Consider the following 12,122-nt stretch of genomic DNA (forward strand, 5'->3'; position numbering starts at 1 on the left):
ATACTTTTACAAAGTAATATATCTTATAATTGCAAATACAGTACACCAATTACTCGATTGGTTTAAAAAAATTTTTGCATTTCCTTGAAATATAAAATCTTTTAACACGAATTAGTGCTCTGCACTATTGACAAAGTGTCTACTCCTTTGATGCCTTTAAGGCATGTTGCTATTTAATTCACTTGTGTGAATTCGCCGTGTCATTGCCTTATGCAACTCTTTAACATTTCAGTGATCTGTCAGGAATTTGCTTGCTTCAACACAAACCACAAGGCCTTGAATTACATATGATGTCCATCTGGAGGCCTGCAGGTAGTTGTGTGTAGCCCCATTAATAATGGCAAACACTACATTTGACTGTATAAAATCACCAGTTATGAAAAATAATAAAAAAACAAAAAAAATCTTCCCCCACAAACGTATGATAATCTTGAAATTGAATTGAACATCGCAGTTCTACGTTTAGTGGTGTTAGGTCACACATCTTCCTTTAAGCTGCTCTATATAGCCTATATAACTCAATTTCCCTCAAAGCAGCAATACATATAACAATAACTGCAGTGTTTACTCGCCTAAAATGAATGAGACACTTATTATATTTTGAGACTAGCGGTGTCTGACTATTAATGGTCCTATGACTCTGTTTCTCAAGACTCCAGAGTGATAGCCAGATGTGTGAAAATAAAACCATAAAAAAATCACCCAGTAGAACTAGAGAATACTCGTGGGACTAAAAGACCAGGCCCTATAAACAAACATAGGGCATTTTATGTGCCAGAGCGTGTAGTGACGTTCATGCCAGTCTTTTTTTGCATTCTATTAACTAAAGTGTGCACAATTATTAGACAGGTATTTTGAGCATATCATCGTTTTTATGCATATGTTCCAACTCCAAGCTGTATAAACTTGAATGCTTATTGGATTTAAGCATATCATGTGCTGTTTATTTGTGTACTGAGGGAGGGTGCAGCCTAAGGAGATGAACACCCTATGTCAAGGTATGCATAATTATTAAGCAGCTTCATTTTCTCTGGCAAAATGGGCAGAAAAAGAGATTTAGCTGACTCTGAAAGGTCAAAAATTGTAAAAAGTATTTCAGAGGGATGCAGCACTCTTGAAATTGCTAAGATATTGGGGCGTGATCACAGAACTATCAAACGTTTTGTTACAAATAGTCAACAAAGTCACAAGAAAAATGTTGAGAATAAATGACACAAATTAACTGCCAGAGATTTGAGAAGAATCAAACATGAAGCTACCAGGAACCCATTATCCTCCAGTGCTGTCATATTCCAGAACTGCAACCTACCTGGAGTGTCCAGAATTACAAGGTGTTCAGTGCTTAGAGACATGACCACGGTACGGAAGGCTGAAACCTGACCACCACTGAACAAGACACATAAGTTGAAGCATCAAGACTGGGCCAAGAAATGTCTGAAGACAGATTTTTCAAATCTGACAGATTTTCAAAAGTAGCAAAGTTTGATTAAAAGTCGCTCATTTGAGATGAGTGACTCTTGACGGTCCAGATGGATGTGCCTGTGGCTGGATCAGTAACGGGCACAGAGCTCCACTTTGACTCAGATGCCAGCAAGGTGGAGGAGGGCTTACTGGTATGAGCTGGTATTATCAAAGATGAGCTAGTTGGACCCTTTCGGGTTGAAGGTGGACTAAAACTCAACTCCCAAACCTAATGCCAGTTTTTAGAAGACACTTTCTTCACGGGAAAAAGTCTGAATCTTTCAGGAAAACAATGATTTCTATGCAGGACAATGCTCCATTGCATGCATCGATGCGCTCCACTGCATGGCTAGCCAGTAAAGGCCGTAAAGATGAACAAATAATGACATGCCCCCCTCCCCACCTGGCCTAAACCCTATTGAGAACTTGTGGGCCCTTCTTAAACAGCAGATTTGTGCTGAAGGAAACAGTACACCTCTCTGAACAGTGTCTGGGAGGCAGTGGTTGCTGCTGCACAAAAAGTTGATCGTCAACAGATCAAGAAACTGACACACTCTACGAATGGAAGGCTTATGACTGAAGGGCGGCCATATTGGTCACTGATTTGATTTTGAAAATGTCACAAATGGTTTTGTAAATTTTTAGTTGTTTAGTAGAAAATTGTCGTTTTTCATTTAGTTGCATAACAATAATTCTGCACACATAGATATTCTATAAGAAAGCCAAAACTTCACTCTTACTTTCTTAAATATTCAAGTTTAAGGTTTCTTAACATTTTGGATTGACCGAGAGCACTGTGGTTGTTAAATAATAAAATTAATCTTCAAAAATACAACTTGCCTAATAATTGTGCACACAGTGTAGATACCAAATATGCTTTGTCCCCAACCCTGCTCTTTTTGGAACTCTAACTTAAGGTTGCATAACAGCATTTATTAAGAGGTGCATTTCACATGCTGACCACCACTACATGTAAAGTGCTGCCCTGTAGTGTGTGGGATGTATAAATGCACATGGACTTTGTCTGCTACATGCCCCGCGTATTGCAGGGCAGCACCTGCCATGTTGAGGTTGGCTTCTCTGACAGGCTACTATGGAACCTACTGGGTATTTTGCTAGACCAGCTGCAAGTGGAACTGCCTGGTGAACAGATGAAGAAGTCTCCTGCAGGAGCGTTCCAGATCTGCACACCCTTACCTTAGGTCAGAGCAGCCCGATGAATCTGGATTAGTGTCGGCCAGCACTGTTTTTAGTAATAGCATTTTCTGTACACTATGCCTGACTGTTAAGGTGTGTTTCTGTACTTCTGAATGCCAGAAACACGTGATGCAATAGGTAAACATGTCGCAGGGGACGTTGCATTGTGGGGGACACTCCAGGCATCTTATGCACTTTAATTCATGACAGCTGAGAGGCCCTTTAAAGTTACATGGTGCCATCCAGTGTTAATCTCTAGCAGGAGATGTGTTCAACTGAACACGTAGCCTGGCACGTTATATACTTGCCACCAGTGACATATCCTGGCCTCGGCTGCAGGCATCTCCCTGGAACAAAACGGGGAGGGGGGGGCATTTTGCGCTCCCAGTGTCCCACTTTACAATGGACCAGTTACAAGGGAGATCTCTGATCTTCCTGATCTGCCTATTTATGCCATGGAGGTTGTGCCGGTTCAGCACAACTTCCATAGACTTCAGTATAGGCTTTTGATGTCGCATCCCTGTGCTCCATTTCTTAAAGGGGCACAGCACCTTTTATTGTACTTGGGATAACCTCTTATGTTATGTACGGAAAGCACCCCCATTGAAATGATTTCCTTGCCATCAAGCAGTCAGTGCAGTGAAATGTTGGACTGTGGAGGACGCATTCAGTTCTTTATTTTTTAACATTTTGAAGAAAGCCTATTGGGGTACTTCAATAGCACTCTTTGTGGTGCACTTGCCATGGACCTTATACTGGCGCTTTAAAAGAATGCACTATAAGCATTTTAAGGACTTTGTCTTTCTCCATATTGCCTCCATATTTGTAGGAAAATATTTGTGTTCTTGGCTTGAATCTCCTTTGTCTACACATGTGATTAAAGAGTATATCAATGACTGAGCCTTTGTGAGAGTTTATATGCACAAACATTGTCTTGCAAGTGACTGACAAAAACTATGCTTTTGCATATGAAATATTACCTGTAATTTAATTTCCTTTTTTTTCCAATAACATTCTTCATTATTTGGATTATATAAGATATTTCAATATATGTTTTTAAAAAGCCAAGTTTTTCCCTTGCTGTTTCCGATTTGCAGACTTCATTATATTTCTTTTAATGACCAACGTCCAAGCAAGGATATATTTTCAATGATCAGGTTTACGGCTGATGTTTTACGGTTCTTCTTTAGAAATTCCGATTCAGTCGTGCTACACAGTTGAGACATAACATTCTCCCATTTGTACTTATAGGTTATGCATTCCCAGGCGCAACATCTGGAGATCAGGAAATCCTGTATAAATTATCTGCGTGAAAATAGAAGCCAATATGAAGCGGTAAATACAACTTTGCTTTTCTCATGTATGCGTAATTAGGGTTACTTTTTAGATTTTGTAGCGTAGCTAAGGCTGAGAAGCTTCTGTTTTCGCTGCAGTTTCAGCACACAGTGCCTCTTGCTCTCTTGCCTCTGATTGGATACCAATTGGTGGCAAAAATCGTTGGGCCATGAAAGAGTATGGGCGCAGCAGCTTTTCCTTAAGCTAAGTATTTTTTTAAAATGCTTCATTGATGTTCTCATAAAGTACTTTAATATGCATTCTTCTTTTGTGGAGCTGCCGTTGACAGTAAACTTTCCCTTTAAACGCCACTCTTGTCTCTGCCAAACCGCTGTGCATGTTCCAGTGATAACTCCTTCCTTAGTGGTACAAGTCACTGCAAACTATACTAGTCATATAAATCGACAAAATAAATAATGATATATAGAAAAAAGTTGTTGAGTCTCAGATTATCCTTGTACCTACGAAAGAATATGTTGGATTGTGGGTGCAAATCTCTACTCTTCATCATATACAATGATCTAAAGCCAGTGAATGTAATAACGCAAACCTTAAACTTTGGTTCATTATTTTCTTTGTTTTGTATACATGTTTGTAATGTACTAATTTTTGCACTCTTTACTTAACCCCTTCGCGACCTTTGCCGGTTCAGGACCGTCATAACAAGAAGGTCACTAAATGACCTTTGACGGTCCTGAACCGTCAAAAAATTAAATAAGCTTAGAAAGTGATCAAGGATCACTTTCTTCGCTTAAACGGCCTTGCTGCAATGCCTCGATGTCGAGGCATTCAGCAAGGCCGAGATCGGCATCGGGGGCCATGTCTGGCCCCTCCCCGGGGCGTCAACAGCCGCCATACATTGTATGGCGGCGGACGCCCGTTTTAAAAGCGTTTAGGAGGCGATCAACGATCGCCTCCTAAACTTAAATGGTGTCGCTGGAATGCCTCGATCAGGAGGCATCCAGCGACACCAAACACTTACCTCTGGGTGGGCTGTGACCGCTCCGGAGAGCGGTCACAGCCGCCACTGCCGGTGATCTTCGCCATCAAGCAAGATGGCGGCGGCCCGGGAAATAAAACAATAAAGACGAAAAAGTTCGCTAGAGGGTCTCCAGACCCTCTAGAGAACTGGCTCCACTTGCTGGTTAAATACAGGTACTGCATTCAACCATGCAAGTCAATGGAGCCCAGCTTTCTAATCACTATGTGATTAGTAAAATATTCAAAAAAAATAAAAATAAATAAAAAATGGAAAAAAAAATAAAAAAAAATGTGCTAACATTTAAAAATAATTATGCAGTGATGTCACTAGGTGAACCATCCAGTACCAGCAAAATGTGTAAAAAAAATATAAAAAAAGTATTAAAAAAATAAAATTAAATTAAAAAATAAAGTTTATTATTTTGAGCAAGTGCTAAAATTTCTCAAAAATCTCAACAAAGAGTTAAAATAAAAGCACTTCAAATACCCAAGGGGTGTCTAATATATAAAAAAAATGGCTGATGGGGTAAATTGGAGTGGCCTAGCTCAAAGATAGGGCATAGGTACAGACTGACCAAAATGGAGAAAAAAAGCGCACTTCCCAAATGTAGCATTTTAAATCTGAAACAACCCGACAAACCCATGCATGTCGGGTATCACTGCACTCAGGAGATGTTCCTGAACACACATTGGGGGGTTGTTTGACAGTGGCATATACCAGGACCTGTATATCTATAACTAAATTACAATTTGTGTGAAAAAAAAATAAAAAAAAATTACTATTACAAAGTTTGACAAAGTGTAGTTCTATAATTGGTGCATGGAAAGGGTTAAAATAACAGCATTTGGAATACCCTGGGGTGTCTAGTTTTCAAAAATATATGGTTTGAATGGGTTAAATTGAGTTAAATTGAGTTAACCGGCTTCAAAGATATTCCAAAGAGGAGAGGGAGGCACAATGACCAAATGACCACCTGAATTACGCATGCCCCAAAAGTAGCCTTTTACCAGCCAAACAATCTGACAAACCCATGCATGTGGGGTATCGCTGTACTCAGGAGATGTTGCTGAACACATATTGGGGTGTTGTTTGACAGTGACATATACCAGCACCTGTATATCTATAACTAAAGTACAATTTGTGTGGGAAAAAAAATAAAAAAAATTACTATTACAAAGTTTGACAAAGTGTAGTTGTATAATTGGTGCATGGAAAGGGTTAAAATAACAGCATTTGGAATACCCTGGGGTGTCTAGGTTTCAAAAATATATGGTTTGAATGGGTTAAATTGAGTTAACCGGCTTCAAAGATGTTCCAAAGAGGAGATGGAGGCAGACTGACCAGATTTGTTAAAAAAGATTTGGAAATCATAAAACGCTGCTTGTACTTATTGCCCTATAACTTACAAAAAACAGCAAAAAAACATAAAAACATTGGGTATTTCTAAACTCAGGACAAGTAGTAGAATCTATTTAGCTAGTTTTTTTACTTGCTTTTTTAGGTGAGTAAAAGATTTTTCAAATAAAAGTCATAAAATGTGTTTTTTTTTCAATTTTTCACCATGTTTTTTTAATTTTTTTTTATAGTAAATAAGATGATACGATCAAAATAATGGTATCTGAAGAAAGCCCATCTTGTCCTGAAAAAAACAATATATAACTTATGTGGGTACACTAAATGGGTGAGGAGAAAATTACAGCTGAACACAAGCACCACAAAAGTGTCAAAACAGCCTCGGTCCCACAGGGTACAAAACGAAAAATGAGCCCGGTCCTTAAGGGGTTAAGCCATTTCTCAAAACCAAAGCCATTTCTCTAGAAATGTACAGAACCACAGTTTTCGCATTGTTGGTAAACATGTATTTCTCTGTTGGTTTGTAGTTCATTGAGGGGCCTTTTGAAGAATATTTGAAAAGACTGGAAAACCCGCAGGTATTGTAGAGATGTTTTGTACACTTGTCCCTGTGCTTATTTTCGTTATGTGCTATTTAAAATATTAAAGCTTGGTATAGACTGTAATAGTACCTTAACAAAACAAATGTATGCAGCACATTGGCTTAGTTATAGAGACACCACTATATATATTTCTGGATCTCTGTGTCCTTGTAGGGTATGTTATTCACTTAAATCAGTAATTTAAAAGCGTAGTAGGAGAATTAAAATGTTGCTTTCAAACTTTCAGTTTAGTGAATACACCTCTGTGACTAAAGTGATGCCAAATAACTTTTCTTTTTTCTTGTATTCCAGGAATGGGTTGGCGAGGTAGAAATAAGTGCTCTTTCACTGATGCTAAAGTAAGGCAAACATTTTTTTTGCATTGTATAATCATTTTAAAAAATCCTATATTATTCACAATGTGGTCATTCTGTATTAATTTGATATTATATGCATATACATACACATACCACATTCAGATATACATATATCTATATATATATATATATAGATATATATATATATATATATATGCATATACACCATGCCTCATTATTGGGTCTCATTGCTAGCTAACAGATGTATAAAATCATGAACTAACGTGGCAAAGGTGGCATCCTATCACAGTGCCACATTTAAAGTCACTGAGTGTTTCATTACAACCCATTGGGAGTACAATGGGTTGTACCGGAAAGCTTAGTGAATTTAAATGTGGCACTGTGATAGGATGCCACCTTTGCCACATGTTAGTTCATACCCCAGTACACTGTAAGTGCCATTGTTGTAAAGTGGAAGCGTTCAGGAGTTAAGGGCTCTGCCACGAAGCGGTAGACCATGTACAAAAACATTTATAGAGTGGGGCTGCTGAGTGCTGAAGTGCATAAGAAAGCCTCTCCTTTGTAGCATTAGTCACTACGGAGTTCTAAACTGCCTCTGGAAGCAGCATCAGCACCAGCACCATGTGTCATAAGATTCATGAAATGGGCTGCACACAAGCTATGCACAATGCCAAGCGTCTGCTGGCGTGGTGTAAAGCCACTGGACTCTGGAGCAGTGGAAACATGCTTTTTGGAGTGATGTTCACTGGAAGTCTAATGGGTTTGGGATAGGCCCAGTAGTTATTTGCTAGCAACTTTGTGGAACCTGTTCCAACGTAAATGTGCCCTGCACTAAGCAAGGTCCAAAAAGACATAGTTTTAGAAGTTTGGTGTGGAGGAACTCGAGTGGCCTGCTCTGGACCCTGACCTTTAACCAAATTGAATACGTTTGGGATGAACTGGAACATTGACTTCAAGCCAGGCCTTCTCACTCAACATCAGTGTCTGACCTCACAAATACTGTTTTGGGTAAATAGGCACAAATTCCCACATAAACACTCCAAAAAACTGTGGAAATCTTTCCCGGAAGAGAGGAGGCTGTAACAGTGCAAAGGGGGGGGGGGGTCTCCATTTTAACACCTGTGGTTTTGGAATAGGATGTCCAACAAGCTCATATAGTTATGATGTTCAGGTGTCCACATAAGGTATTTTCTCAATTATAAGAAGACCCTGATAATAAGATGATTAAGATGTTTTTGCCACGCACTCATACATAGACTTACACTCTGCCATTTGTGTAAGTAGAGGATGTGCAGGCTTTTTTTAGTCCATGTTTAGTGCCTTAACCCTTATTACTGTTTAAAATGCAATAACAAATGTGAAAATGAAAAAAGAATGCTTGTTTTGCTCCTATTACTTTATTTTCAGTGACATAGTATCTCTCCTCACTCTCGGACACAAGATCAAAGTGTGTCAGTAAGAGAGTGAGACTTTTTCATTTGCTGCGTGTGATCACAGTGACTGATATTCACAGTTGTGGTGTTTAACCACAACAGTTACTACATTATTATTATTATTATTATCTTTTATTTATATAGCGCCAACAGTTTACGCAGCGCTTAATACAATACATAAATTCAAGGGATATGACAAGACAAGAATTGACAGACTAAGACAAACCGATACATTTGGTGGAGAGAGCCCTGCTCGCAAGCTTACAATCTAGAGGGAAAATGGGGTGATAAACATAAGGCATAGAGAAAGGGTGAGAGGTATTGTGGGGGTATCAATGACAAGGATGTTCTAGCAGCTAAGATGGTATGCTTCTCTGAAGAAGTGGGTTTTTAGATGTTTCTTGAATGTCGGGAGGGAGGGTGAATTCTGAAGGTTCCTTGGGAGCAGATTCCAGAGATATGGGGCAGCTCGAGTGAAATCTTGTATACGGGAAAAGGAAGAGGTGATGAGTGAGGAGGAGGAGAGCCTTAGCCCATGGGAGGAACGTAGGGATCGAGTAGGAGAGTATTTGCTAATGAGGTCAGAAATGTACGGAGGAGCGGTATTGTGGATGGCCTTATATGTCAGTACCAGGATCTTAAATTTAATTCTAAAGGTAATCGGAAGCCAGTGGAGGGTTTCACAGAGGGGGGAAGCAGAAGAGGAGCGACGTGCAAGGAAGATGAGCCTAGCAGCGGCATTAAGGATAGACTGTAGTGGAGAGAGTCGAGACAGTGGAATGCCAACCAGAAGAGTGTTGCAGTAGTCAAGACGGGAAATGATAAGTGAATGAACCAGAGTTTTTGTGGATTCTTGGGTGAGGAATGGGCGGATACGAGAGATGTTTTTTAGGTGCAGGCGGCAGGATCTGGCGAGGGACTGAATGTGAGGGATGAAGGAGAGGTTTGAGTCAAGGATGACCCCAAGGCATCGGGCCTGGTTAGTAGGAGAGATTGTTGTGTTGTTAATGGTGATAGAGAATTCAGGTAGTGGAGTGGAGATGGAGGGAGGGAAGATAATGAGTTCCGTTTTAGAAAGATTAAGTTTCAGGTAGTGTTGTGACATCCATGAAGAAATAGTAGACAAGCAGCTGGTGATCCGGGACATGAGAGATGGAGAGAGATCAGGAGAAGACAGGTAGATTTGGGTATCATCTGCATATAGATGATACTGGAGGCCAAATGAGTTGATTAGTTTGCCAAGAGAGGAAGTATAAAGAGAGAACAGCAGAGGGCCAAGGACTGAACCTTGGGGGACACCAACCGAAAGTGGAAGGGGCGAAGATGTGTTGCCTGAGAAGTTGACAGAGAAGGAACGGTTAGACAGATATGAGGAGATCCAGGAGAGAGCTGTATCTCGAATGCCCATAGAAGCAAGTGAGTCAAGAAGAAGGTGGTGATCAACAGTATCGAAAGCAGCAGAGAGATCCAGTAGAATTAGAATAGAGTAGTGACCTTTAGCTTTGGCAGAGAGCAAGTCATTGGAGACTTTTGTTAGAGCTGTTTCAGTAGAGTGAAGAGGTTTGAAACCAGACTGTAGAGGGTCAAGGAGGGAATTAGAGGAGAGGAAGTTAGTGAGGCGATTGTACACAATCCGTTCAAGCAGCTTAGAGGTAAAAGGAAGCAGAGAGATAGGGCGGTAGTTAGTCAAACAGACGGGGTCTGAGGAAGGATTCTTTAGAATTGGTGTGATTAGCGCATGCTTGAAGGCAGATGGTACAGATCCAGATGATAGAGAAAGATTGAATAGGTGGGTAAGTGATGGACCAAGGGATGGACATAGAGACTTTGTGAGGTGTGAAGGGATGGGGTCAAGGGGACAGGTTGTTGGGTGAGAGGAAGAAAGAAGAGTGGCTATCTCTTCTTTGGTTGTAGGGGAAAAGGCAGTTAGTGTAGTAGGAGTAGAGAGGGTGGTGGTGAGTGGTGTAGGAGGGAGTTGTAAGGAAGAGAGGTCTTTTCTAATAGTCTCGATCTTCTCTTTGAAGTAGGTAGCAAGATCTTGGGCAGTGAGAGAGGTTTGTGGTGTGGGTGTGGAGGGACAGAGAAGGGAGTTGAAAGTAGAAAAAAGGCGTCGTGGGTTGGAAGAAAGAGAGGATATGAGAGTGGAGAAGTAGAGCTGTTTGGCGAGAGAGAGGGCAGAGTTGTAGGTGTGAAGCATGAATTTATAATGAGTAAAGTCTTCGCTGGATTTTGATTTTCTGAAGTAGCGCTCAGCTGTGCGGCAGCACTTCTGAAGATACCGTGTGGTTTTGGTATGCCATGGTTGGCGTTTAAATTGTCGGGGGTAACTTGTAGTAATTGGAGCTATGGTGTCGAGGGATGAAGCAAGTGTGTTGTTGTAAAAAGAGGCTGCTGTGTCTGGGCAGGAAAGGGTTAACATGGAAGGTAAGAGAGGTTCGAGTGAGGCTGACAGTTGGGTAATGGTATTTTCTGGTAATGGCCTACAAGTATGAGGTGAGCGTTGTAAGTATGTCTTGTTAGGGGTTAGCACTGGAGAAAAAGATAGGAGGTGGTGGTCAGACAGAGGGAAGGGGTAAATGGAGAAATCTGAAAGGGAGCATGATCTGGAGAAAACCAGATCGAGTGAGTGTCCCTCAGTGTGCGTAGGGGAACTAGTCCATTGAGAGAGACCAGAGGAAGATGTCAGGGAGAGGAGTTTGGAGCTTGCAGAGTTGTTAGATATATCTAAAGGGATGTTAAAGTCACCCAGAATAAGACAGGGGATATTAGGAGAGAGGAAGAAAGGGAGCCAGGCAGAAAGGTGGTCAAAGAACTGCGAGGTAGGGCCTGGAGGGCGATATATGACAGCAATTTGAAGAGAGAGTGGAGAGAAAAGACGGATTGTGTGAGCTTCAAAGGAACCGAATGAGAGGGAGGGAGGGCTTGGTATATTCTGGAAGGTGCAGTGAGGTGAGAGAAGGATGCCTACACCACCACCCTTTCTGCCATCAGGCCTAGGAGTGTGGCTGAAGTGTAGTCCTCCGAAGGAGAGTGCAGCAGAAGCAGTAGTGTCTTGGGAGGGGATCCAGGTTTCAGTAAGAGCTAGGAGGTTAAAAGCATGAGACAGAAAAAGGTCATGTATACAAGCGAGTTTGTTGCATACCGAGCGGGCATTCCATAGGGCACAGTTAAAGACGGGAGGGAGTTTATGGTTGGAGATGATAGGACTACATGAATAAATTTGAAAATTACTGGTTGATCCTGGCCTGTAAGTAGTCGGCTGCGCAGCGGACCTGACGTCTAAATAAAAGACAACCTGGATTTATAGTTGAGCAAATACGGTACTTTTGGTCACATGGTGTATATAAAAAAAATCCTGTTATGTCGATCATTAAAGTATTTGTAAAGAATGAAACCAATAATGAAGAATTAATATTTTTTCTTTCTTTTATTTCTCCTGTTT

General features: G+C 40.8%; 1 protein-coding gene across 1 annotated transcript in view; it reads left to right on the top strand.

Annotated features, from left to right (window-relative positions):
- Positions 1-12,122, top strand: part of LOC149287412 (OTU domain-containing protein 4-like) — a 32,778-nt gene that overhangs the window by 3,509 nt on the left and 17,147 nt on the right. The window contains exons 2-4 of the mRNA XM_089492909.1: positions 3,910-3,993; positions 6,856-6,906; positions 7,222-7,268. Of these exons, the coding sequence (XP_089349035.1) occupies positions 3,910-3,993; positions 6,856-6,906; positions 7,222-7,268 (182 nt within the window). The remainder of the gene's footprint in view (positions 1-3,909; positions 3,994-6,855; positions 6,907-7,221; positions 7,269-12,122) is intronic.

Source organism: Sceloporus occidentalis, unplaced genomic scaffold, assembly GCF_023333645.1.
Source record: "Sceloporus occidentalis isolate IW3139 unplaced genomic scaffold, rSceOcc1.0.p SCAF_61, whole genome shotgun sequence".
In the NCBI taxonomy this organism is placed as follows: domain Eukaryota; kingdom Metazoa; phylum Chordata; class Lepidosauria; order Squamata; family Phrynosomatidae; genus Sceloporus; species Sceloporus occidentalis.